At 37.8% G+C, this 24,096-nt stretch overlaps 1 protein-coding gene across 1 annotated transcript; it reads right to left on the reverse strand.

Annotated features, from left to right (window-relative positions):
* Window positions 1-2,015: 2,015 nt before the first annotated feature.
* stum (stum, mechanosensory transduction mediator homolog) lies at window positions 2,016-24,096 on the reverse strand. Its single transcript, XM_049480462.1, has 3 exons — window positions 23,776-24,096; window positions 6,984-8,393; window positions 2,016-4,627 (listed from the first exon to the last, which is right to left on the reverse strand). Exons 1-2 carry the CDS (start codon window positions 23,942-23,944, stop codon window positions 8,203-8,205), a joined length of 360 nt encoding a protein of 119 aa, XP_049336419.1. The 5' UTR covers window positions 23,945-24,096; the 3' UTR covers window positions 2,016-4,627; window positions 6,984-8,202.

Here is a 24,096-nt window from a genome sequence, read left to right on the forward strand (position 1 = left end):
AAGATAGCTTTTTGTATCCTTCCTCTAATGCCAGGTTCACACTTCACGACTTTTTAAGTCTTCAGTCATTGTGCTGTTCACACGACACGACTGGTCGGGCTGTAATTCTGAGTCCTTTAGTTGTTAAGACTTTCACACTACATGACTGATCAGAGACACAAGGTCACAAATTACACAATTTTTCACTGTGGGAATTGAGTTTATAAATGTCTGATCAGTTTTATATTAAAATATGTACTTATGTCCCCAACACAGAACTATGTCAAATGTTTCAGTTCCACAAACATTTTTTTATCGTTTTGAACTTCAGTTATAAGGCTTTTAAACATGCTCTAACTGTATCTCCAGGATCAGCTCGCCAACCAATCAGCTCACAGTAGCAGTAATGTTAGTGCTTTCAGTGTAAAACCTGTTTTCTTTAGATAAACTGAAATAAACAGGCATGCTTAATTAGTTTTTTTAGTAAACTAACGTCTTTCAGTAGTTCACACTACACGACAGCGCGAGTGCCGAGTGATCCCCGATTTCCCTCCAAGCAGAGTTTTGTCGCCGGTCAACGGAAAACTGTCAGCGACTGAAAAACTGGCCCAAAACCGTGTAGTGTGAACCTGGCATATACCATGATGTTGATCAATCTTTGTTTTCGGGTCATTTGAGAGGTGTGTTTTAAAGGCTTCCATGCCGCCATTCTTCAGAGAGAAGAAAAACTAGCATTTGTTCACATCAACCCTTTCTTATAATTGTATTTACCTGTGTATTTAGGTCAAGGGTCAATAAGCTTACCGAATAAATTTTATATTCCAATAATTAGTGCTAAATGTATTTAAATCAATAAAACTATAAGAGTTCCCACATTTATGCACCTGCCTAGTTTTGTTTAAAGAATTATTGCACACTTTCTGTAAATCCTATAAACTTTATTTCACTTCTCAAATATCCCTGTGTTCATCTGATATAGGATTTAATTAACTGAAATTGCTGAACTGAACAACCAGTGATTTATAAAGGAAAATCATGAAAATGATCAGGGGTGCTCAAACATACCACTGCAAGTACAAGTGCATCTCAAAAAAATTGAATATCATTTCAGTAATTCAGTTAAAAATGTGAAACTCATGTGTTTTATATATATATATATATATATATATATATATATATATGTATATATATATATACATATATGTGTGTATTACATAAAGAGTGATCTATTTTAAGGGTTTATTTATTTTATTGTTGATGATTATGGATTACAGCTAATTAAAATTCATGGTCAGTTTCTCCGAAAATTAGAACATTATATAAGACCAATTGGTACTTTTGTCAGCAAGTCCTGCTGGAAAATGAAAATCGCATCTCCATAAAAGTTGTCAGCAAAGGGAAGCAGGAAGTGCTGCAAGATTTTCCAGGAAAACACTGTACTGATTTTGGACTTGATAAAACACAGTGGAAACTTCACACTAGAACTCAAGCAGCTTGAACTGTGTGTCTCTCCACTCTTCCTCCAGACTCTGCTCCCTTGATTTACAAATGAAATTAAACATGTTCTGATGGTGAATGATAAATTCATTAAACTACTGAATTCTAGTTAGGTTGCTGCTTATATTTATAATCAGTGGCAAACATAGGACATCAGCACTGCCCCAGGCAGATTTTGTTAAGGAGAATGTCCAACACAGTTTTTACTGTCAAATTTGTATTTTGTTTTATTTGTATGAAATGTGTATTTTTTATTTCCATCATCTAATCATTAGGTATTGAAAACACTGAGAGTTCCCCACTAAGCAGTGTTTTTGAAGACCTACAAAAGAATAATTGGAAAACCTAAAGGTGTATGCAGTACTTTAAAGAAGGCAGCTAGAAGGGAACCTTGTTATAAAAAAAACTAAGTAACTGGATTATGGTTCTCATAAATTGGTGGAAATGTCATGCAAACACTGAAATTAATGCAATTTATTTTGCAGGCTTGTCTAAACCACCACCATACACACAAAATATCACACACAGTTCCCACATGATAATTGCAGGCAGGTTTTATTCGATACGGCACCTTCTAAGTTACAGCAATGTGGAACTATACATGTTTCATTTGAGCACAGCTTTAATCCTGTCTGTAAATGACAAAAGCAGTTTTGCTCCCATTTGATACAGATTTTTAATTCTTTCATACAAAAGGCAGCACTTCAAACACACGAGTTCCATATATAGATTGTTTCAGTTTCTTGGTGTCACAACAATGATCACACCCAATGAGCACACACATAATACAGCATTTGCTAAGACTTAATGATAAATAACAGACTTGTCTGTGGATTTTAAATACAGAGGTTTAAATACATATGTACTAGAAAAAAATATATGAAGCATTTTAATGGACCTTACATAAACACTCTTTTAGGCAATTAAACAAGCCTATTTTAAAAGCACTGATGTGTCAAGAATGTTGTAAAAAAGGTTTTGGGCATCCAGACTGTCACTGTCACTAACACAACTGATTTTCTTTTTTCTTTGTTCAATCCTTGAATGTCTTCAAGTCTTTTAGAAACAAATTATTTGAAGTGGCATTAAAATTACAACAGTCTGCAGAACTGGAATCAAGGTAAAGTGGTCAATTTGTAGAAGCTTAAATATATAAGATCATTTTAATTGCCTTTAAAGATAACTGTATTTCATATTTCCACAGGTGCTATTCTCCCACAATGTGGAAAACAGCAAAATAAAAACACAACTCTACTATGAGTGAACTGCAACATTTTCAGCCTGATCTCTACCTGTCTTACCTATACAATAGTCTATTAAATAACATCCATGTTAAAGATAATAGTTAACAATGCTGCTTTTTCCCCATGCGTAGAAAAGAACAGAACAGTCCTGGACTCCACCAATAAGACCTAATGTGAGAGTTATAAATCTATAGATCAAAGCCATCCATAATACTTTTCAAATTTAAAAAACGGTATCTAGTCATTGTATCATCTACTATGACACTAGAGCTGGGAACAAGAAAAAGTGGGGCTAAAGTGAGGTTTGATTGGTAGAGGCTGTATGCAACCTTCTTCAAAAACAAAGCATTTAAACAGAATGTCTCTTCTCTATGATGCACTTTCATATCACATCAACTGCGTCAAACAGCCACATATTTACAATTATTTACAGAATCCAACTGATTTTGTAAAATTGAAGTATACAGGTGTTCTGTTCTTTTGTTGGTACAGGAAAACCTATTGAAAATATTGTATATGGAACAGTATGCATGACAAATAAAGATCAAATTTAACATTCTGATATACTGCTTTAAATCTAAAGATTTTAAACAAATGGATCATTTTTCAGGCTCACTCTCAAAAAATGTAATACCATTTTGACCATTCAGCTCTTGCCATGCCATAAGGAATATATAACTCATTAATCTGCTGAGCAGTTCATTAAAGGAGACAGTCTCTAGGCAACTGCCCATTAGCACAATTTGCTGCATGATCCAGCATTACTGCTTCAATATACAACATCCAATAAATAAGTTACAAAATAAATGACAAATGTGTTCTACATTGAGATCAAGATAAATGTCTCAAGGTATTTCAAGGTATCTGTGCAGATACTGTTGTGTTGTACAAAATAATTTGATAAATAAATAATACATATTCCCCTGTTTTATATTTACAAACTATAAGGGCAGTGGGGTAATAACAATTTCTAAATAGAACAGAAATATAGTACAGATTCAGAAGAAAGTTTACATACACAACTGTAATATACATTACATATATATATATAGAAACACTGACTGGAAGCTGTATTCATTTATAACTAAGTGCACTGTAGGGTAGTGTTCTGCACCCCTTCTCCTGGAGAGGTCTCTTCCTGCAGAAAATCCCAGCTCATTCAAATAACTAAGAACTAGAAGTAATCACTGTCTCCAGAAGTTTGATTGGTTGATTGGGGTGTGTTACATCTGGGCTGGAGTTAAAACCTGAAAGAAGTTAGCTGCTCTCCAGGACGAGGGGTATAGACAGCTGGTGTAAAGCAAAGGCCATCATTCACAGCCAAACATACTTTGTTAATTACTAAACCTAGCAGATGTATTTTAGAATGATAACCTGTGCTGGACACCCACCATCCATGATCGCTAATGAGGATCTCTAGTGTAGAGTATAGAGTATGTAGACATCCTCATAGCAAGACGAGAATGACATCACTGAACTTCCACTTCCTTCAATATCCCAAAGCTTTAAAGTAATGCATGAATGATTTAAAACTGTTACTTTTATATACAGTTTGAGTTCTTGTCTTACATCCGTGTTTTTTACAGAATTAAAGAGCAGACAGATTAATGAGAGGTTAACTCTGACAGGAATGAATAAGTTTAGCACACAGAGATGGCACATTAATGGTGTTTCTGTAATATTCACAGAGCTCTTTGAGCTTCGGGGATACTGTAACTCCGCCATTCCAACAGTCTGGAAATGTGATTAGGTAGAGGATCTTACTGCAGCTAGCCCTTCTCCTCGTGTAGTGGAGCCTCGTGTAGTGGAGGCTACTTTGATGCTCCTGTAGGTAGTAGCCAGACAGCTCCGGTCTTTCTGCAGATATACACCTCAGAGCTGCTGGGCAGCCGCCTGCTCTCTGTAGCCTGACAGATGGAGAAGGGAGAGTGTGAGGGAGCTTTAGAGAGCAGCACTTGGTAAGACAGTGATGGTAGATGTACCTAAAATAAATGTCAGCATCCAGAGCTTCTAAACATGGAACATCTTTGGAAATCCATTTTAGAACAAAGACAGATTCCCAGGAAAACATGCGCATTTCCAACAAATACAGTTTTTCAACAATTTTGCTAACATCCACACTGTTTGTGCATTAGTCTAGTGTAGGTTTGGATTGGGGTTCTTCAGAAATCTTCATCCTAATCTCAGATTGGACATTTGAGACATTATGTGATTTTTATATTTAACTGAATTTTTTTAATCTGAGGAAGATTTGAGTGTTCCCTCTATCATCTGTTACATCCAGCCATGTTTTAATAATGAAGACATTTTTTATAATTGTTTGACTACATTAAGGAAAAAAAGAAAAACAGTTGATATTCCATATTTATTGATTCCAATTATGCTTTTTCCTAGGTCTAATGTTTTCTGTGGGCTCATGTACTAAAAAAGGCCATAATTAAATCTATTTTTCAACCTCTTTAATAGCTAATAGTCTGTTGTTTTCCTATACCTTTATGCCAATTTGCATAAATGACTGTATTTTTAACTGACTTGCTGACCTTTAATGTGCTTGATTTAAGAAGCAGTTAAAATTGAAAGGTTTATTCTAATTCTAAAGCTGCATTCTGGATATGTATATATTTCTCCGGACTGTAAAACAAGTCTTTCAATTCACAAATCAATAGTTTCTGAAACTCCTCCTGGGGCCTCATGTACTAAAGGTGCGTACACCATATTTCAAGCTCACGGTCAGATGTATTAAATTTGACTTGAACGTGAGAAAGTGCATTTCCCTATGGCACTTTCCTTTCAGGCGTATGTATGTTTTTTGTACGTATGTAATGTGTTTTTGTCATTTGGCGACACTTAGAGGCGATGCATTGAAATTACAACTATTAAAATATCCTTTACGCAAACATTGTAATAGGCCATTATTGGGTAAAATAAAGTAAATTAATCAGACAATTAAACAGTAAATTAATCAGACAACTTCATTCAGTTTCCACTTAGCCTAGATTATATAAACATGCATAAAATGTTGCGCTGGAGTTGTTGGAGATGGCAGTGCAAGTCCATGCAAGTTACAGTACATGAGACCCCTGGTCTGGAGTGAAGAGTAAATCTAGACTATCTGTACTACTATGTTGTGCTGTACAGTCATTGTCCTTTTAAGGCCTGTGTAATATCCTGCCAGTTGCAGCGATTCCTGACTGGGATTTGAAGAGCCACCTGGATCTGGGCTGCATCTGACACATCAGTAGACCGCCTGGAGGGATCAGACTGCTGTTATCACATGACCAGCACATAAAGGTGCTACATTACTTGAAGCTAATGGTCTTTTAATGTGCACAGCCTATCAGGACAAAACATGGTAAACTCAAAAATGTCTGTCTCTCATGAGCTAAATTTTCCAACCTTCGGTTATCCCTGCTGTGCTGTGGGGGCATTGCTCATTGTAAACAACTCTCTTGTGCGTGACAGTCAGTGTGTGAAAGAAAAAAAAATCAAAGCAGTTTTATCCACGAGGGCAAACGAGCAGCTGAAACGAAGTGAAGACCAGTTTCTCTCTATCGATCTGCATTATCTCATTAAAATTGGCACCAAGGAGACGTCGCTCTGCAGGCATGCAACAGACAAAACCCAGATCAAACGGCCTGTAAGTAGACTGACAGATGGGAGGAGGTGGGAGGCACACAAGCAGAGACAGACTGAAGTGAACAGAAAGGGACCAATAGGGCTGCAAGAAGCTGTGCTGTGTTCAGACCTGCATCAAAGCATTAAACAGTTAAAAGACTACTCATGCATTTCTCAACCTAAATTTAGACTGCTGTATATATATATATCATAGGATTTGAAACACATTTCTGATTCTGTCAGGTGCTTCTCCTGTATTCTCCTGTATTCTACATACAGCTAACCAACCACAGCTATCCCAGAAGAAAAACAAAATATTTAAATCCATTAAATTAGGTTTGTCCATCATTACACATTTTAATAACAACACAAACAACGGACAGAGACAACCATAACCACAAAAATGATAAAAATATTATTATTTAAAATATATCATTAAAAATATAAAATATTATAATAAATTACAAAAATCCATAAGTGACTGATGCTGTAAAAAGCTTGATAATATGCTGAAGTATTATAAAAACTACTGATTTAAAGTTAAATGGTGCATTTTAAAGTGTGTGTGGAGTTTTTAAAATGAAATGGTTTGACGGAGGTCTGAACAGGTGAAGTGGAGCAGAGTCATGGACAGAATGACGCACCTACCTTCAGAGACTTGCAGATTCAAGTGTGGCAGCATGGAAAAGAAATTGGAAATCAGTTGTTAATTCTTGGCAATCTACAAAAATAGCATCTTGTCTTGAGTCTTGTGAAAACTCCCAGTCAAAGTCACCTAGGCCACAAAACAGCTGGGAAATGTATCCATGTTTGGAAAAGATCACAAGAAGAAGATTTAAAATATTTACGCAAAGAAAATACAGAGAGAGCGCTCTGGGAGTTGCTTCAACCGCCTACATATAGCAATTACCACAGTGCTTTCCATGTGTTCCCTACAAAGCAGGTGCAACAAAATATAGGAGGAACTGCACAGACTTGGGGTTGTTTATTTAAACATTGCTTGGGCCAGTTCTTACACGTCTAATTAAAAATGTGTACTAAAATTATAATTTTTTTGTGGTGGTACAGACTAAATAAAGACTAATACAAGAATGCTGTTGGATGTCTACTACAGGGATGTCCATACATCTGAGACCCATAATAAATGTCCCTTGACTCTTTTCCAACTCCTCAAATCTGTTTTTGAAATGAAATTTTACCACAGAACTGTTTCTTGATATTTTGAAGGTGTAAGTTAAACTAAGTGTACTCCAATGTTTGTGCAAAAGTCTCTGATAAGAGGATCAAGTTCTAGTGGAGAGGACACACTAACACACAAAAGATATTATGTTAGTTATATGCAGGCTGGAATATCAAAATAAATGTCATATGTGTGATCTCAGACATTTGTACAATTTGTATATTGCCAAAAGTATTCACTCGCTAGTGTTGCATTTGGTGATGTAAGGCTTGGATGGAGCTGCTCTGCCATGGAAAGCTATTGCTCTCTATGCTTTATAACACGCTGGCTCTGTTATTTGACAGAGTGAGTTTGTGGTGTTGCTTCCACTTCGTTATAATATCACTGCCATTTGGCCGTGGAATTTTTAATAGTGAGGAAATTTCACAAGTGGATTTGTTGCACAGGAATCCTATTACAGTACCTCACTGGAATTCACTAAGGTCCTGAGGGGGACACATTCTTTCACTAATGTTAGTAGAAGCAGTCTGCATGTCTAAGTATTTGGTTTTATATACATGGAAGTGACTGAAACAACTGAGTTCAATGATTTGGATAGCTTTGGCAATATTGTGAATATGTGGCCTTAGGATTTTGTAAGACAATTAATTTAATTAACATTAAAATTTATTGACTGATTTAAAAAAATTAATGCTCACTTGCAAGGATAACCATGTCCATGCCCCAGAATATGCTCATAATCCACCCCACCATGACCACAGCAGTGAGGATCTGGATGAAGGCTGCAGCGATGTTTAGCCAGAACACGCAGCACACATGTCGGTCTGGCAGATCCGTCCTAGCACCACACAGCACTGTGAACGCCGAAACGAAAGTACCTGCCCATTCAGTAGCAAAAAGAACATATCTTCAGATTAGGTGCAACATAACAAGTTATCAGTCAAAGCTAGTAAAGTTAGCATTGTGTTTTTTGATCATAGTTAATCTGATTCTTACTAGCGTTCAAAACATATTAGCCTGAAATCAAGCTGATGGTCAATCTCAAAATCACAATGGACAGATCATAAATCTTAATTTTACCTGTCTTTCAAATGGGCATTTATTATCAAGAGACAATGTGAACATTTGATGTGATGAAGCTACATTTTTGGCCATGACTGAATGTTGTAACACTTTTAATATGTTTATTAACATCACACTTCCTCTAGACTGATAAAGTATAAATAAACACTACAAATGAAAAAGGGAGTTGCCAGATGTATTCTTCAAGTAGCTTATAACCCACAGTAATTATTCCAAAAATAGCCTTCTTTTCTGTGGCAGATAATCATGCATTTTCAACAGTGGAGTCTGGGTGGTAAAAGGCAGAACCAAGTTTATCTGTGTAGCTCCTGGCTCAATGCCAAAGAAGGTTTAAATAATGCTGGGCTATTGTGATACTAAAAAAATGGACCTCCCACTATTAGAGAATTATAACAATTTATAGTCATTTGTTTGTCAAATGGAACAAAGAAGCAGATTTTCTGAAAAAAAAAATACATTGCAGTTAACAAACAAGTTTGTAGAAACTTTGTTGAACCCCCTACATCATCAGGCGTGCTGAAAAATGCGTGAGAAACACAGGGCATCTCACAATACAATGCCCACGATAACGATTACATCACGATACTGTCATTCTGCAATACACGGCATACTACAACATAAATCTCTTTGATATTTTATGCCATATGTTACTTCAGAGGATACAATACTCCTAAATAAGCCAATGCCAGGAATTATAGATTTATTGGTGTCAGTTTCACAGAATTTGACAGCCAATACTCTTCACTGCAGAGTATTAGGGATATGGGCAGAATTTTCTTCTGGGCTTATTAAGGAAGGTTAATCTTGTCCACAGCAATTTATTTTGGCTTAACAGTACACAAATGTTGTTTTTCCTTTACCCAGAAGTCAGACATGATCATGAATACATGATGGCAATAATTCATTTTGTAGATTCTTGTTTTCTTATCTGAGCAAACGCTTATAAAAATATTGTTTCTCCCTTTTCTGCTATTTCTGTCTCACTTCATCCCACCCTCCATTTTGTGTTTCCATCTGTGTAGCATTACTTGCGTGTGTGACTAACAGAGCTTACGCGGTCGGGTGTTAATGGCATTGTAATTACTGACAGTGATGTGAAGACCCCTATTTCTTCTGTTTAAGCCATCCTCCCACGTCTTGTAGCCTGCCATTTCAACATACAGTGTGGACAAAAGTATTAGGATATCAGTACATTCATTGTTTTTTTAAAGAAATCATGGGTATTAAAAAGAGTTTATTCTGCTTTTGTTGGACTAACTGTCGCTACTATCCAGTGAAGCTGTCTACTAGTGAAGACAGGAAATTAAATGATCACGACACCAACCTCATCCTAAAAGTATTGGATAAAGCACTATTATTTCAGAGAACACACTTCCACTGCTCCACAGCTCAGTACTGGAGGTTTTATCCCCCCCTAGCTCACGTATGGAATTAGTCATGGCGACAATACACTCATATTTGTTGCTCCAAGAAGTACCTCTCTACAGACAGCTTACACTTGCACATCTGTGTCAGCAAACTGAGGTAGATAAACGCATAAATTAAAATGATTAATTTAGACATATTAACACACACACAGCAATATAGTGAGCAAAGCGAGTTATGGGTCTTGCTCAAGAGCCCACCAAAGCAGCTTGCTGAGTATTAAACCTGGTATTAAATCCACAACCATGTCATCACTGTGCTCTAACCACTGAACCAACACTAAACCAAAACTTCCCTACTGAATTTTGTTACACAAAAGCTGTTACACCACATCCAACTAAAAACGCTTCTATAAAATGCTGCGAACAAGTATTTGCTCTGTTCGTATTGCATTTTAGATCTTTAACCAACCTAATTTTTACCGCACTATTCAACGTTTACATTGTTAATCATTCCATTCCTTCTTGTGATTAAAAAAAGAGATGTAAAGAATTGTGAAGGAACAAATGGAGCTCCAGTAAAGGTCCTCATTCTTACACATTAGACTCACAATGACTGTAATTTCCCCCCAGCCTTGTTCATAGCATGGCAACCGCAAGTGTGGGAGGTTAATTATCCAGTTTGGTTATATTTCTCAGTGAGGAAGACATTGTTCACTCAGTAGAGTAGGCTTTAGAGAACACTTGAGTATTTTTTAGAAGCCTGTATGCTGTGGAGAAGCTGATTTTAGTGTTCTGCATAGTGTAGTTTGTAACAACTCGGTTATATAAGCAACAAAAATAGTACTAATGACCCTCACAGTTGCTGGGAGGAATAAAAAACAAAATCAAACACCCACTGTTGTCTCATATACGCTAGTACTCATCACCTGAGTCAGTGATGCACTTGTGCATGAGTGAATTCCTCTTTTCAGTGTCTAAGTGGTGCTTGGGGAAGAAGTATTCCAAACTGTGTTTTTTTTCATAAACTGTGGACAATGTTAAGAATTCACTTTTGGATTACTTCTACTAAAAGAATAGTATTGTAAAATAATGATTTTTGTTAACGTGTTGTGGCACTGAGGATGCAAGGGTGTTGTTGGCCCCTCAGCTCAGCTGGGCTTAATAAAGTGAAAAAGCCCTCCTCAAAAAAAGCTTACATTTGTCTCAAAAGGTCTTATCCTCCTCTGACCAGACTATTTATGAATAATAATATCCTAAAATATCCACATACAGTGGTGTGAAAAAGTGTTTGCCCCTTGATTTCTTATTCTTCGGTGTGTTTATCACTCTCAAATGTTTCCGATTAACAATCAGGGGGGGGGGGGGGGGGGGGGGTTGGGGCAGTGAATAACTGGATTTATGTAAAACAGAGAATATAGAACATTATCAGAGTGTAATTATCTAATGACTCCAGCAGATCTGAGTAAAACGAAAGGCAGAGAGCCAGAAGGTAACATAGACATGGAAGCACTCTGAAACACCCTGAATGATGAGTTATTGTTAATAAATGAATTATTTGGTAGTACATCTTTTATTGGATTTTATAGGAAGTGCATCAGGTGTGCAGGTTGTGCAATTTCATAAAGAGATCGTTTTCTCCAGTTTCTAGCTGTGGAAAACTGTAGAAAATGACTTGCCTCCACCAAGACATCTTCTGATTTGGAAACTCTACTCTCCTCCAGTTGATTGAAACAGGACTAAAATAGATGGCTACAGTAGAAAAATGCACAACCCCTATTTCTTCTACTCTCTCTCTCCTTTCTGATACTCACTTCCTCCACATGACTAGTGGTAAGAATGTTTGTCAACATTAGTACAGCAAAGCTGATATCTCAAATGTCAAGTACAGAATATTCTGGCAGACTCACACTATCAATCACTAGCCCCCACTCACACCATCTTGTAGCACTTGTCTCTGTGCCTGGGAGGAACACTCAAGCCTTTTTTAGTGTTTTTTATTAAATGTATTTTACTGCTTTAAATTCTAATAGAATATAGGAATTTAGAGAATAGTAAAAAATCTAATTAGAGTGTGGAACACAAAAAGAATATGAAACTACAAACAGAATGTAGATGCCTAAATACTATTTTGATCCCTAAAGAGAATATGATGTTCTGAGAAAAAATGTGAAACCCTCTAGGGAATGTAGGAGCCATTTTCACTTAGAAGTGTACTCATTTTTTTGCCAGTGGTTTAGACACTAGACAAAAGATCAAAGTGTCATATCTTCAACGTTGTCCCATTACCAGATGTAAGAAGATATTCACAAAACCGTGAGGGGTGTGCTCATTTGTGTGAGATACTGTATACATCATACTTATGCTAGGCACAGGTGGAATTTAACCTCCGCTTTAACCCACCCACACACATAACGATACAGTGAAAAGATGTGCCTGGAGCAGTGGGCAGCCATCAAAGTCAAAGTCAAAGTCAAAGTGGTTTTTATTGTCATTTCAGCTATATACAGAGTACACAGTGAAACGAAACAACGTTCCTCCAAGGACCATGGTGCACATAAACACAGTGTAGACAGAACAATAGTGCAACAGTACAAAAGTGCAGACAGACAATACAACACAATACAGACAAAGAATAATAAATAACAAGACAGTGTGCAAATTTTGCAGTGTGCAAAAAAGACCAGGTGAGGTAGTAATTACTCTATTACACAGTGTGCAATAGAGTCCAGTGAGGTAGTAGGGTTTTTAGTGCTTTCCATTTTCTGGGGTAAGTGGGGTAAGAGTGTGTGTGCATGTACAGAAAAAACATCAGTTCAGTCTCTGCAGTTAAGGAGTCTGATGGCTTGGGGGTAGAAGCTGTTGCAGAATCTGGTCGTGCTGGACCGGATGCTGCGGTACCTTCTTCCCGAAGGCAGGAGGGAGAATAGTTCGTGTGAGGGATGAGTGGGGTCATTCACAATTCCACACCCCATAATATTCATACATTAGCAAACACTGTGTTACCTTTCACTGTTTAAGGTACGATGGTACATTATATATCAACCAAACCAGATGAAACTACAAACTTGTGTCTCTGTGTCATTTTGAATGGAAAATCTAGCCTTTGCTGTTGATTTTCTCCCTTAGATAAAGTCTGCAGATCCAGGGGTTTATGGACATGGGGAACCGTGGTAAACTGAGATGCTGGTGCTGTTGTCCTGCACGCTGCACGCTCTCTTCTTTATGAATCCAGTCAAAATTCATTCAATCTTTTTGACTTCTTCCGAATTACTGACTGCCCACATGTCTAGCTGACACTGATGGATGTTGCATGATGAATCTGCCACAGACAAACTGTTCACCATCAAGTTTTTGCCGTCTGCTTTGGATTAGATACCCTATCTTCCTTACTGAATATATTGTAAGTTTACATTGACTTAAACTTATTCTATTACTCTTAGTATTATATTTTTCTTCCTCTTATTATTATTACTGTCATTTTCACCACCACTGGATTATACCTGCACATAATAAACCCAAGTGACAGTATGCTGACAATTCATCAATCATTTGTTTATACCACAGAAAGATGGATCCTGCCTTGTCAGTCTTGGTTCCTCCCAAAGTTTCTTCCTCCAGATTTAACAGTTTTTCCCAGCCACTGTCCCTCATTCAATGCCTTATGTTTTGTTTGGTCCTTGATACTGCCTTTATATACAACATGAAGCCTAAAAAATAATGTCTAAAGAGACAGTAAAAGCCTGATCAAATGTGGCATTCTGACCACAATGTGGAACTCTCAATAGAATGTTGAAGGCTAAATGTAAAAGGGAAGCTATAGAGTAACGAGAAATTCTGAAAATAATGTGGATCCCTGAAAGGACCGTGACCTAGAATGTGAGACATATTCTAGAACCTTATAAATGGTATCCTGAATAGAATGTGGAACACTGTGTAGAATGTGGAACCCTGAATAGAATGTGGAACGCTGTGTAGAATGTGGAACCCTGAATAGAATGTGGAACGCTTGTAGAATGTGGAACCCTGAATAGAATGTGGAACGCTATGTAGAATGTGGAACCCTGAATAGCATGTGGGACGCTGTGTAGAATGTGAAACCCTGAATAAAATGTGGAACGCGGAATAGAATGTGGAATCCTGAATAGAATGTGGAACCCTGAATTGAATGTGGAACGCTGTGTAGAATGTGGAACCCCGAATAGAATGTGGAACGGTGAATAGAATGTGGAACCTTGAATAGAATGTGAAACACTGTGTAAAATGTGGTACCCTGAATAGAATGTGGAACACTGTGTAGAATGTGGAACCCTGAATAAAATGTGGAATGCAGAATAGAATGTGGAACGCCGAATAGAATATGGAACGCTGAATAGAATGTGGAACGGTGAATAGAATGTGGAACCCTGAATAGAATGTGAAACGCTGTGTAAAATGTGGTACCCGGAATAGAATGTGGAACGCTGTGTAAAATGTGGTACCCGGAATAGAATGTGGAACGCTGTGTAGAATGTGGAACCCTGAATAGCATGTGGGACGCTGTGTAGAATGTGAAAGCCTGAATAAAATGTGGAACGCGGAATAGAATGTGGAACCCTGAATAGAATGTGGAACCCTGAATTGAATGTGGAACGCTGTGTAGAATGTGGAACCCCGAATAGAATGTGGAACGGTGAATAGAATGTGGAACGCTATGTAGAATGTGGAACCCTGAATAGCATGTGGGACGCTGTGTAGAATGTGGAACACTGTGTAGAATGTGGAACCCTGAATAAAATGTGGAACGCAGAATAGAATGTGGAACCCCGAATAGAATATGGAACGGTGAATAGAATGTGGAACCCTGAATAGAATGTGGAACGCAGAATAGAATGTGGAACCCTGAATAGAATATGGAACGGTGAATAGAATGTGGAACCCTGAATAGAATGTGAAACGCTGTGTAAAATGTGGTACCCTGAATAGAATGTGGAACGCTGTGTAGAATGTGGAACCCTGAATAGAATGTGGAACGCTGTGTAGAATGTGGAACCCTGAATAGAATGCGGGACGCTGTGTAGAATGTGAAAGCCTGAATAAAATGTGGAACGCGGAATAGAATGTGGAACCCTGAATAGAATGTGGAACCCTGAATTGAATGTGGAACGCTGTGTAGAATGTGGAACCCTGAATAGAATGTGGAACCCTGAATTGAATGTGGAACGCTGTGTAGAATGTGAAACCCTGAATAAAATGTGGAACGCGGAATAGAATGTGGAACCCTGAATAAAGGATGGGTTAGTCTTGATTATGGCTGCAGCCTATATGAGGGCTGAGCTGGAAATTGAGAATTCCTCAGTGGGCTGGTGACCTCAGTAAAGGACCAAGCAGCAGTTCAAGGTTGTACGTGAGGTGGCACAAATGCAGTGACTCAGACAGGCAGCACCAATTTTAAAGGCATTTGACCAGAATAGGAAATGCTAGTACCATAGCATGTTGAAAAAAACTGTTTAATTAATGCTAATGACTCATTAAAGACTTTTTGGGGTATATATGAGGTACGTCAGGAAAAAAAAATAGCTCACAAGTCTAAGTGAACAGTGCAAAAAGGTTAATGCTTTGCTTTGCATAAGCAAGAAGGAAATCTGCAAGCACTGCTAAAATGTCTATCATAATGCTGGACATATGACTTTTTCATTATTTTAAAAGCTATAAGTAAATTGATATTGAGCTCTGCTTGCATGTTCTGCTTATTACAGACATAATTTTCCTCTTTCCTGATGACGTCAGAATAAAGGCTTAAGTTAAATCATTCTACAAATTATCTCAGCAGTTTTACAACACCAATGAAGGAATGCCAGCCTCTAAAGCCTTTTCAGCAGTGTTGTAGAAATGCTACAAGCAGCTACATTACTGAGCTGAAAAGCTGTGTATATACCAATGGTGTGGTCCTTTTTTCAAATGTCAAGCTGAGTAAAAAGTTTTGTTTGACCTAAACAAGCATTTAATATATTTTGTTTTCAATTTGCATTTTATTCCGTCATAAAAAGCTGATTCTGCTTTGATTTCTCTGGCTTTTTAAATTAACTCCTAATTGGTCTGAAAACAACAATGAAAATTCTGATCATACTTACTTTAAACTTGCTTCCTGATCATTTTTTACGTAGTGAGTGAGAAAGTTGAGTCAAATGCACGCAAACAAAAAAATAAGATAAATGATAAACTTATGCTACATTAGTAAACTTAGAAACAAAAAACAAAGAACTGTAGCTTCTGTCAAAGAAAGGCAGGTCCTTAGTAGGGCTGTCATTTGAATATTAAGTTTTTTGTAACCTATTAGTCACTTAAACGATCCTTTTACTGATGATATTCCCGCCTCTTGAAATTATGGGGCAAAACTCCTCTTGTGCTCAATCATTTCTTCCTGACAATAAATCATAAAAACAAACATTTTAAAACTAACTCTGATCCGCAGTCTTAATTAACACCATTTTGCTGGTGCTGTTTAAATTTCTCTTCACATTGAATAGTGTGATTAACCAAGTGGTGAGTAGAATATGTTGTGCCCTTATCTCTGTGGGTTTATTAACTCTAAAGCATCGGAGAGTGAGACCTACTTATACACCAAAGCGCTGCACTGACAGGAACCAGATCAGTACTCTTCTTGTTCTAATCAAAGTTTACCTGTTTGTTTTTAATGTCCATGCAGAAAACCACAGTTTGTATACTGTGCCATAGCCAGTTTGAGTGAGGTTAATAACACAGTATTTAGTTTTTTTAAGGCCACATGCCACCGCTTTTTTATATTTAAACAATAATACATTTGAGGTTCATGCTATAAAGTGTGATATTGGCACTGGTGGACTGTGGTCAGTAAATCAGTGCCAATATCACACATTATAGCACTGAACCTGGAGTGTATTATTAAGCAATAGAACACGAGAGGGAGTGTGTTATCGCGAAATAACATCACAGCCGTGATGTTATTCGCGATAACACACGACCTCGAGTGTTCTATTGCTTTTATACAACAGTTTCTTTTTTTACTAAATAAAGAAAGAAAATAAATCAAAGAACTTTAAGAAATTCAGTTTGAATATGCTTTAATATGGGCTGAGCCTTCCGCCAAAAAGTAGTTCCACCACAACTTAACTACATACAGTGTGTGGTTCAGGCAGACTAACACCACGAAAGTTAGCTTGAAAGCAAAATTGGGAATAGTGAAGATGGTAACGTTAGGAGCGTGAAATAACGCTAATACTTCAGGTGAAAGCCGCGAATTTTTGCATTTCTGCTTATTTTCCTGGGTGGTGTTGGTTTTAGCTAGCTGGCTGGACTGTGGTTGGGTTAGCATAGCTCGCTTTAGCTCAGCATTAACTTAGCTTAGCCTAGCCTGGCTGGTTAGCATTCTGGCTGTAAGACGGCATTAACCGAGCGATTTTCGTTCCCTTTTTTCCACGAAAGACGAGCCAGCGCTGTGGGCGAGCGTGCCGCCGCTGAGCGCTAGTCTGTGCTAAGCTAGCGCTGCTGCTGGTGTCCTGTGTATATACGCCGTTACTCGGCAACGCGTTGGCGGAGAGATACAAGTTTAGTGTGAGAAGGCCGTGATGTTATCACGAAATATCATCACGGCTAGATCACTTCTCAACCAATCAGATTGTGAGGTCGGAACTAACTGTTGTATAATTGTGAATATACCACAGTTCGATTATCAACATTCTGCAGGGTAAAATAGTTTGATTTTACGAGACAACCTGCTGCTTAAACATCAGACTGCAATGAGTCCAAAATATTATGTAGGATTTTAGTTAAACAAGCATTTAGATTTAGTTGTTTCAGGTAAAGTTTTATACACATGTATTAAAATCTCAGAAAGGTTTGTTAGTTAGTGTGCCTGGTAAACTTCATTAAAAATAACTTATTTAAAGAGGTTGTTTAACATTACTAAGCAAGAAGGAAGACTAGGAAGATATTTCTGATAGTGTGAAATTGTTCAATGTCTTGCAAAACACATGAAAACAACTGATATTTTGCAAAAGAGATCATCTAACTGTGAAAGATTCTGTGAGCGGTTCAGGGTACAGTCAAATATTACCCGATAAAAGCTTATTTAGAAAAGTTTCTTTAAGATAAATTAATTGTATTAAACAAGCTGCACAAAAACTACACTTTTAAGCAGCAACATAGTATCTGAAGCTGCGGGTGTTTCTGGTGCGTCAAGAAAATCTCGCTGCAGGATCCTTCAGAGTCTGGCAGCTGTGCAAAAACTGGTATTTCATCCATTCATAATCAAAATTCACACAAAGAAGAGTTTGCAGTGGCTCAGGCGTACATGACTGTGTGTTAAAGAGAGTTGTTAAAAGTTATCCCAGAAAAAGGCTTTTTCACATTTTCTTCACATTTATTTGTGAAAAAAAAGTCTGTGAGGAAAATGGACAAGTAGCAGTGAGTTGAAGGATTCAGTGGTGGAATAATGAGGTAACAGAGCTCTTAAATAGTTGGACTGATATTCTATGATATTAAAAGGCTGGTGTCACAACAGCTCAGTGTTTTATACATGGCCGCAGGATAAGGTTTATAGAATTTATACAAATTAAAAAATGTAAAACAAAAGTGATATGACCGCTATAGCTATGCTTTGGTGTAACTGATATCTAAGGGATGTGCAGTAGCATTAGCATGAATGTAGCAATATTTGTGTTATGACTCCTACAAGCTCAATTTACAAATCTCGAGTTTACTGATGTACAGAAGAAGACTGTACACAGAGAAAACGTATGTGGTTCTCAACATATTTATCCAAAATGTGATAGAATGTGATAGACGCAATTTTTTGAAACCTAATTCAGTTTTTTCATTGGAAATCAATGTTAGTGTCAGTGTGCCAAATATGGGCTTAAGAAGATGGTGCAAACTGGTGGAAAGGTTTTTGAAAAATTAAAGTGCTTTGCTGAGTAACTCTATTATAAGATTCACTAGGCTCATGCAAGATATATTGTATGTGTTATGTGTTATGTGTTATGTGCCTTATGTCCTTAAAGTAATTAAAATCAGTATTTCAAAGCGGCAACAACTAAAATTACAAACTAATTACAATCAACATGTACATTAATGGCTTATTCCTAGAATTCTGCTCAGGTGCATTTGAGGATATGTTCCTGTATCATAATGAAAAAAGAACAACAATCTAAATCATGTTAAGTACCCTTGCAGGAATTAGCTAACTGGGTTATCTTTAATCTTACCAGAGACTGATGAGGCTGGCATAGACCAGTATAGCATCTGCTGTCATGGAAACAGGGAGTGCGACAGGGCTAGTACAATAGGTCGCCTGTACCATTCACACAGCCATGGAACAGTGAGAACAACTTATTATCCATTTCCGCAAATGTGAGGTTTTCTCTTTACGAATCCAGTTGGGGGACTGGATAAAAGCAGAGAGAGAATTAGTTAAGTAGGTCTTCACTCAGGATACGTTGTCAGGATATTTTCTTCTTTAAAGACTGCAGCTGCAGCTACAGGAACCAACGTCTAATGACTCTTTTTTATTAACACTTAAAGTCTGAGTCAGTGGCAATTCCATTTAATGTCAGTATTGTAAAGAATTGTCCCAGTAAACTACATTAAGACAATAAGTAACACAGGTCCAGTTTAATGTGCTACCTAAAACATTGGCCACAAAAATAGTTTCTTATTTTGTCACAATTACCAAGCTAACTCTATTTAACAGAACCAAGATTGTTGCTTATACCATTTTAGTACAGATCAATTCAGTATTCATATTGCAAAAAAGGAGCTGGGCCACTAAGTTTCATATCTGTTGCATGCAGAACAAATTAGCATCAATTAGCATAGCCTAATTTTGGAACGTAATTAACACTCACAAAGTAACAACAACTGGTGACTCGGAAGGTAAGTGCTGGGTACAATCTTTAAACAGTCGGGTGAGAGCTATGTGGCATTCACTTTCTCTTCCGAAGTCCAAACATGGTTCCCTTGTCATAACAGTTGCTTTAGTTTAGATAATCAGCACCACACCACAGGCAGAGGCCTGGTGAAGCAGTTCAGCATGCAGTGCTGATTCAAGGCATGTGTTTAGCTGTTTTTTTACAACTAAACTCAAAAAGGACAAAATGACGGAGGAGGAGGGAAAATGGATAGCAGCAGTAATTTGAGTAATTCAATGGCTGAAAAATGAGGTAACAGACCTCAGATATTTGGAGTCATATCTCTGTTCCAATAATATTTGATGGCTTGTGTCACAGCCACGCTGTGCTTCTAATAAATGAACTAAACATGGCTACAGATTGCGGCTCATGCATCAAAGGAAAAAAGAAAAGCTAAAAACCTGATGGTGGCTGAATAAAGTGAATAATGTACTAGAGCAAATCCTTGGTGAAAATCTCAGCTGCAGTCTGAACTCATTGAGAGCTCTTGATTTTTATGAGGACTAATGTAAAACGTAATGTGAATCCGCGCCCTCATGCGCATGTGTGGCTTTTATACAGTAAAAAAAAACAAAAACGTTAAAACAGTAAAATTAACATTGGCTTTGGTCAGAAAATCTGATATGGGCCACTTTTACCTGCTGTGTGAACATAAACTTAGATTTTCTTTTTCTGAATGGACATTTCATGCTTTGGGGCTCCCCCTACAGTCTGGGAGTGAACAAACATAATAAGAATAATATAATAGGGTTTTATAGGGATATGTTACACAGTGCAGTTTCTGGCATAACCAGAATAGAAACCAATTGTTTTTTACCCTATTAAGTAAATAATGCATCAACATGACTTTGAAGCTATTATAATAATGTATCTTAAAGCTCAATGTGTAGTACTGACCAGTGTAATTTATATACACTTTAAAATGAGAAATTATAAATATCTCATCTCATCTCATTGTCAACCACTTAATCCGTGAAGGGTGGGGGGGCTGGAGCCTATCCCAGCAGGCATCAGGTGGAAGGCAGGATACACCCTGGACAGGCCGCCAATCCATCGCAGGGCAGACGGACACAGACAGACAGACAAACAGACACATTCACTCACACACTCACACCTAAGGGGCAATTTCAATCAAGTTCCAATTAGCCTGAATGTGCCGTCTTTGGACTGTGGGAGGAAACCCACGCAGACACAGGGAGAACGTGCAAACTCCACACAGAAAGACCCGGGTTGCCCCAGCCGGGAATCGAACCCAGGCCGTCTTGCTGTGAGGCGGAAGTGCTACCCACTGCGCCACTGTGCCGCCCTAAATTATAAATATATTGACTAGATTTCACTTCCTTCTCTGCCCTATCCCGTTTTGATTAGCTCCTGTGTGAGTAAAAATTCTGGTGCCTTTTTTATTTTTAAAATAACCTCAGATTATATGAAGCCCACCACTGTCATATCCTCTGGGAAAAGAGTGTTTTTTGCAGTTCCTTTAAAGTACAGAGGGGGATTTTTTATGCATGGCACAGATACCCCAGCTTATTCAAATCTGTGGCACACCTCAAATCCAGAATACGAGCTAAAGGATTCCCTAGAGCTGTGAAAATTTTGGAGCTTTACGTAAGTCATTGTGTAGAGTAGCCTATATCATACACAAGTGACATTAACATATAGCTGAAAAAATTGAACTAAACTAAAATTAGATTATTATTTTTGGATTATAAGACTGATTATCATCACATATTTTGGAGGTGGCCACAATGTGTATATTTAACTGTATTGAAACTATATTGAAATTTTACAGACATTCTGCAGCAGATTTAGTATTTTTTCACCTCCCCTTGTAAAACCAATCTTGCCCAAACAGGGCTTATGATATTATTTTCTGCAGCTTGTACCTACCACAAAACACAAGCTAAATTCACCTTGCAAATTGCCAGGAGGACTTGATGATCACATCTTGGTTGGAGGCCCAACAGCATATTGGAATCATAATGTAATACTGTTTTGGCTGTTAATAATTATTCCATTTTAAGATAAATGTATCTTTAGGCTCAGCAGACTCTTCCTTGTGGTACGCAGGCAAGACAAGGTCATTTGTGAAGACCGTTCCACAACATGGATCCCTTTCCTTTTCAGCAAGTTTCAAATGTCCAGCCAGACATCCACAGGGGTAGCCTGAAACCCGAAGCTTAGTGAAGATGGAAGAAGCCACCTTAGTGGTAGCGATGAATTTAGCCAGGGGGCATTTATATGGATCTAGTCCAGGCTGGTATAAATACCAGTGGGCCATTGGTGACTCAGGGGAGTAGGGGGGAGAGGTTGGGAGTTTGCAGTTGAACTGCATTAAGCTCAGCCTGTACACGGCTGTCAGGACAATGTGGGCCACTCAGATTAATTCTGGAAAATGGCGGCCAAGATAAACTGCATATTTCTCATGCCCCGAAACACTAACCCCAGTAAAGCATGCACACACAAAAAAGTCCCGGAGACACAGATCTGTGTTAACAGTAGCTGTATCTACAAGGAACGTTATTCTAAAGTAAGGACTGGGCAGGTGTCTGTTTTTTAGAATAACAATTTTTTTCAGCATGCTTTCAATGTGTTAATGTACCCATTTCCAGACATCTCCTTAATAAAGCCAAGCCTTTACAAGTACCATCTAATACAACAGTGCATTTAATCAATCCTTCATTAAAGCTGCTCTAGAATGGAAAACAGCATTTTCAAACCACAAAACAAAGCCTACATAAGTAAAGGGCCAACAGAGCCGTAAAACTGGCAATTCCAAAATCACAAGACCATTAGGTAACAACTTATATTTAAACCTATGAGAATTATCAACTATGAGAAACACTCTTATCCCACTGGTGAAAGCCTTAAAGCTGAAACATAGAAATATCTTTAAAACATACACAATTTGTATGTTCCATTTAAAAATAATGCATCTTTTGTAATGAAATCTGTAATTGTGTAACATGTTGTAATGATATATTAAGGAAACCATATTTTTAAGTAATATATCACTATAATTGTAATATTTTTATATTTTGTTCTGCCCTATGTTTATGTACTTTGTCACTACAAAGTAGAAGTGCATTAGCAGAGCACGAGTATTGGATTCTGGTATCAGAAATTTTATAAAGAGAGTACAAATGATTTCTTATATTCTGTTTTAAATGATACATACAATACATACAGTACACTACAAATATAACACAGTAAAAGAGGTGACTCTGTGGTGGTTTCCTGGAGGCCAACATAAAGCCACTCCCGTCTGGCAATTAGGAGAAGAGGATGAAAGGATGAAAGAGTCATAGAAAGGAATAGAAATCACTTGAGTCCAAATATCAAATATTTGTTCACCGGGTGCCATAGACCAAAGTTAAGGCTGAAAGACTAAGATAAATGAAGGGGTTACTCAAGTGTTGTGTTGGGAAAAAAGTCAGTATCAACAGCTGTTTCTGATTCTTACACATTTGAATCTGAAGAAGGTCATACAACTGCCTGCCTACACCCATTTCTCAGTTCATTATCAGAGCAAAGCATCATCTGGATCACTGGTTAACACTGAGGGTTCAGGGTTGTCGTCAATTATGAGTATTCTATAGAACCAGTCACAGTACACAGCTGTAAATCATGTCCATTATGTCCATCATGTTCATGTCGAATCATTCACCTGAGGATTCTGAACAAACGGGGGTGAGGGCTGACATGAAGTCTCGCTTTTTCCTCAGTCCAACTGTTGCCCACACGGGCTGACAATAACACCATCTGAGAGCTCTGACAGTCAGGAGACTGGAGTGAGAAAACTGGGTGACAGCACTGCAAATCACCAGGCATTTAACAGATAGAACTAGCGCTCAAACTGACTCTGCTTTAAGCGCTTTATTACTTACCCAGCCCAGGAACAAATGTGTTGAGGAACAGGCAGATTACAGCTACAGGAAAAGGCATATATGGGATTGCTGCCCGTAAAGGTCCTTTCTTTTCTCGAACTTGGACAACAACTCCGCTGGTGGATGAAGAAACTCCTTTCTCGTGCATCTCTGTGTCCTTCTGCTCCATCTCTACACACGATACGATATCACAGCCTTTGATATTCTCACTAAATGTATGGTCTATCTTGCTGGCCGCGGCCGACGATGTAATATTTCTCTAAACGCCAAATCGACAGAAGAAGGCGCGCGACTACATCGTGTCTGTACTGAAGGCTTACG

Source organism: Astyanax mexicanus, chromosome 1 (assembly GCF_023375975.1).
Source record: "Astyanax mexicanus isolate ESR-SI-001 chromosome 1, AstMex3_surface, whole genome shotgun sequence".
Classification (NCBI taxonomy): Eukaryota; Metazoa; Chordata; class Actinopteri; order Characiformes; family Acestrorhamphidae; genus Astyanax; species Astyanax mexicanus.

Coding starts and splice junctions, on each gene's coding strand:
- stum (XM_049480462.1), bottom strand. CDS start 23,944: ATGGAGCAGAAGGACACAGAGATGCACGAGAAAGGAGTTTCTTCATCC. Junction 8,394..23,775: donor CACATTTGTTCCTGGGCTGG/GTAAGTAATAAA, acceptor CTGAATGGGCAG/GTACTTTCGTTTCGGCGTTC.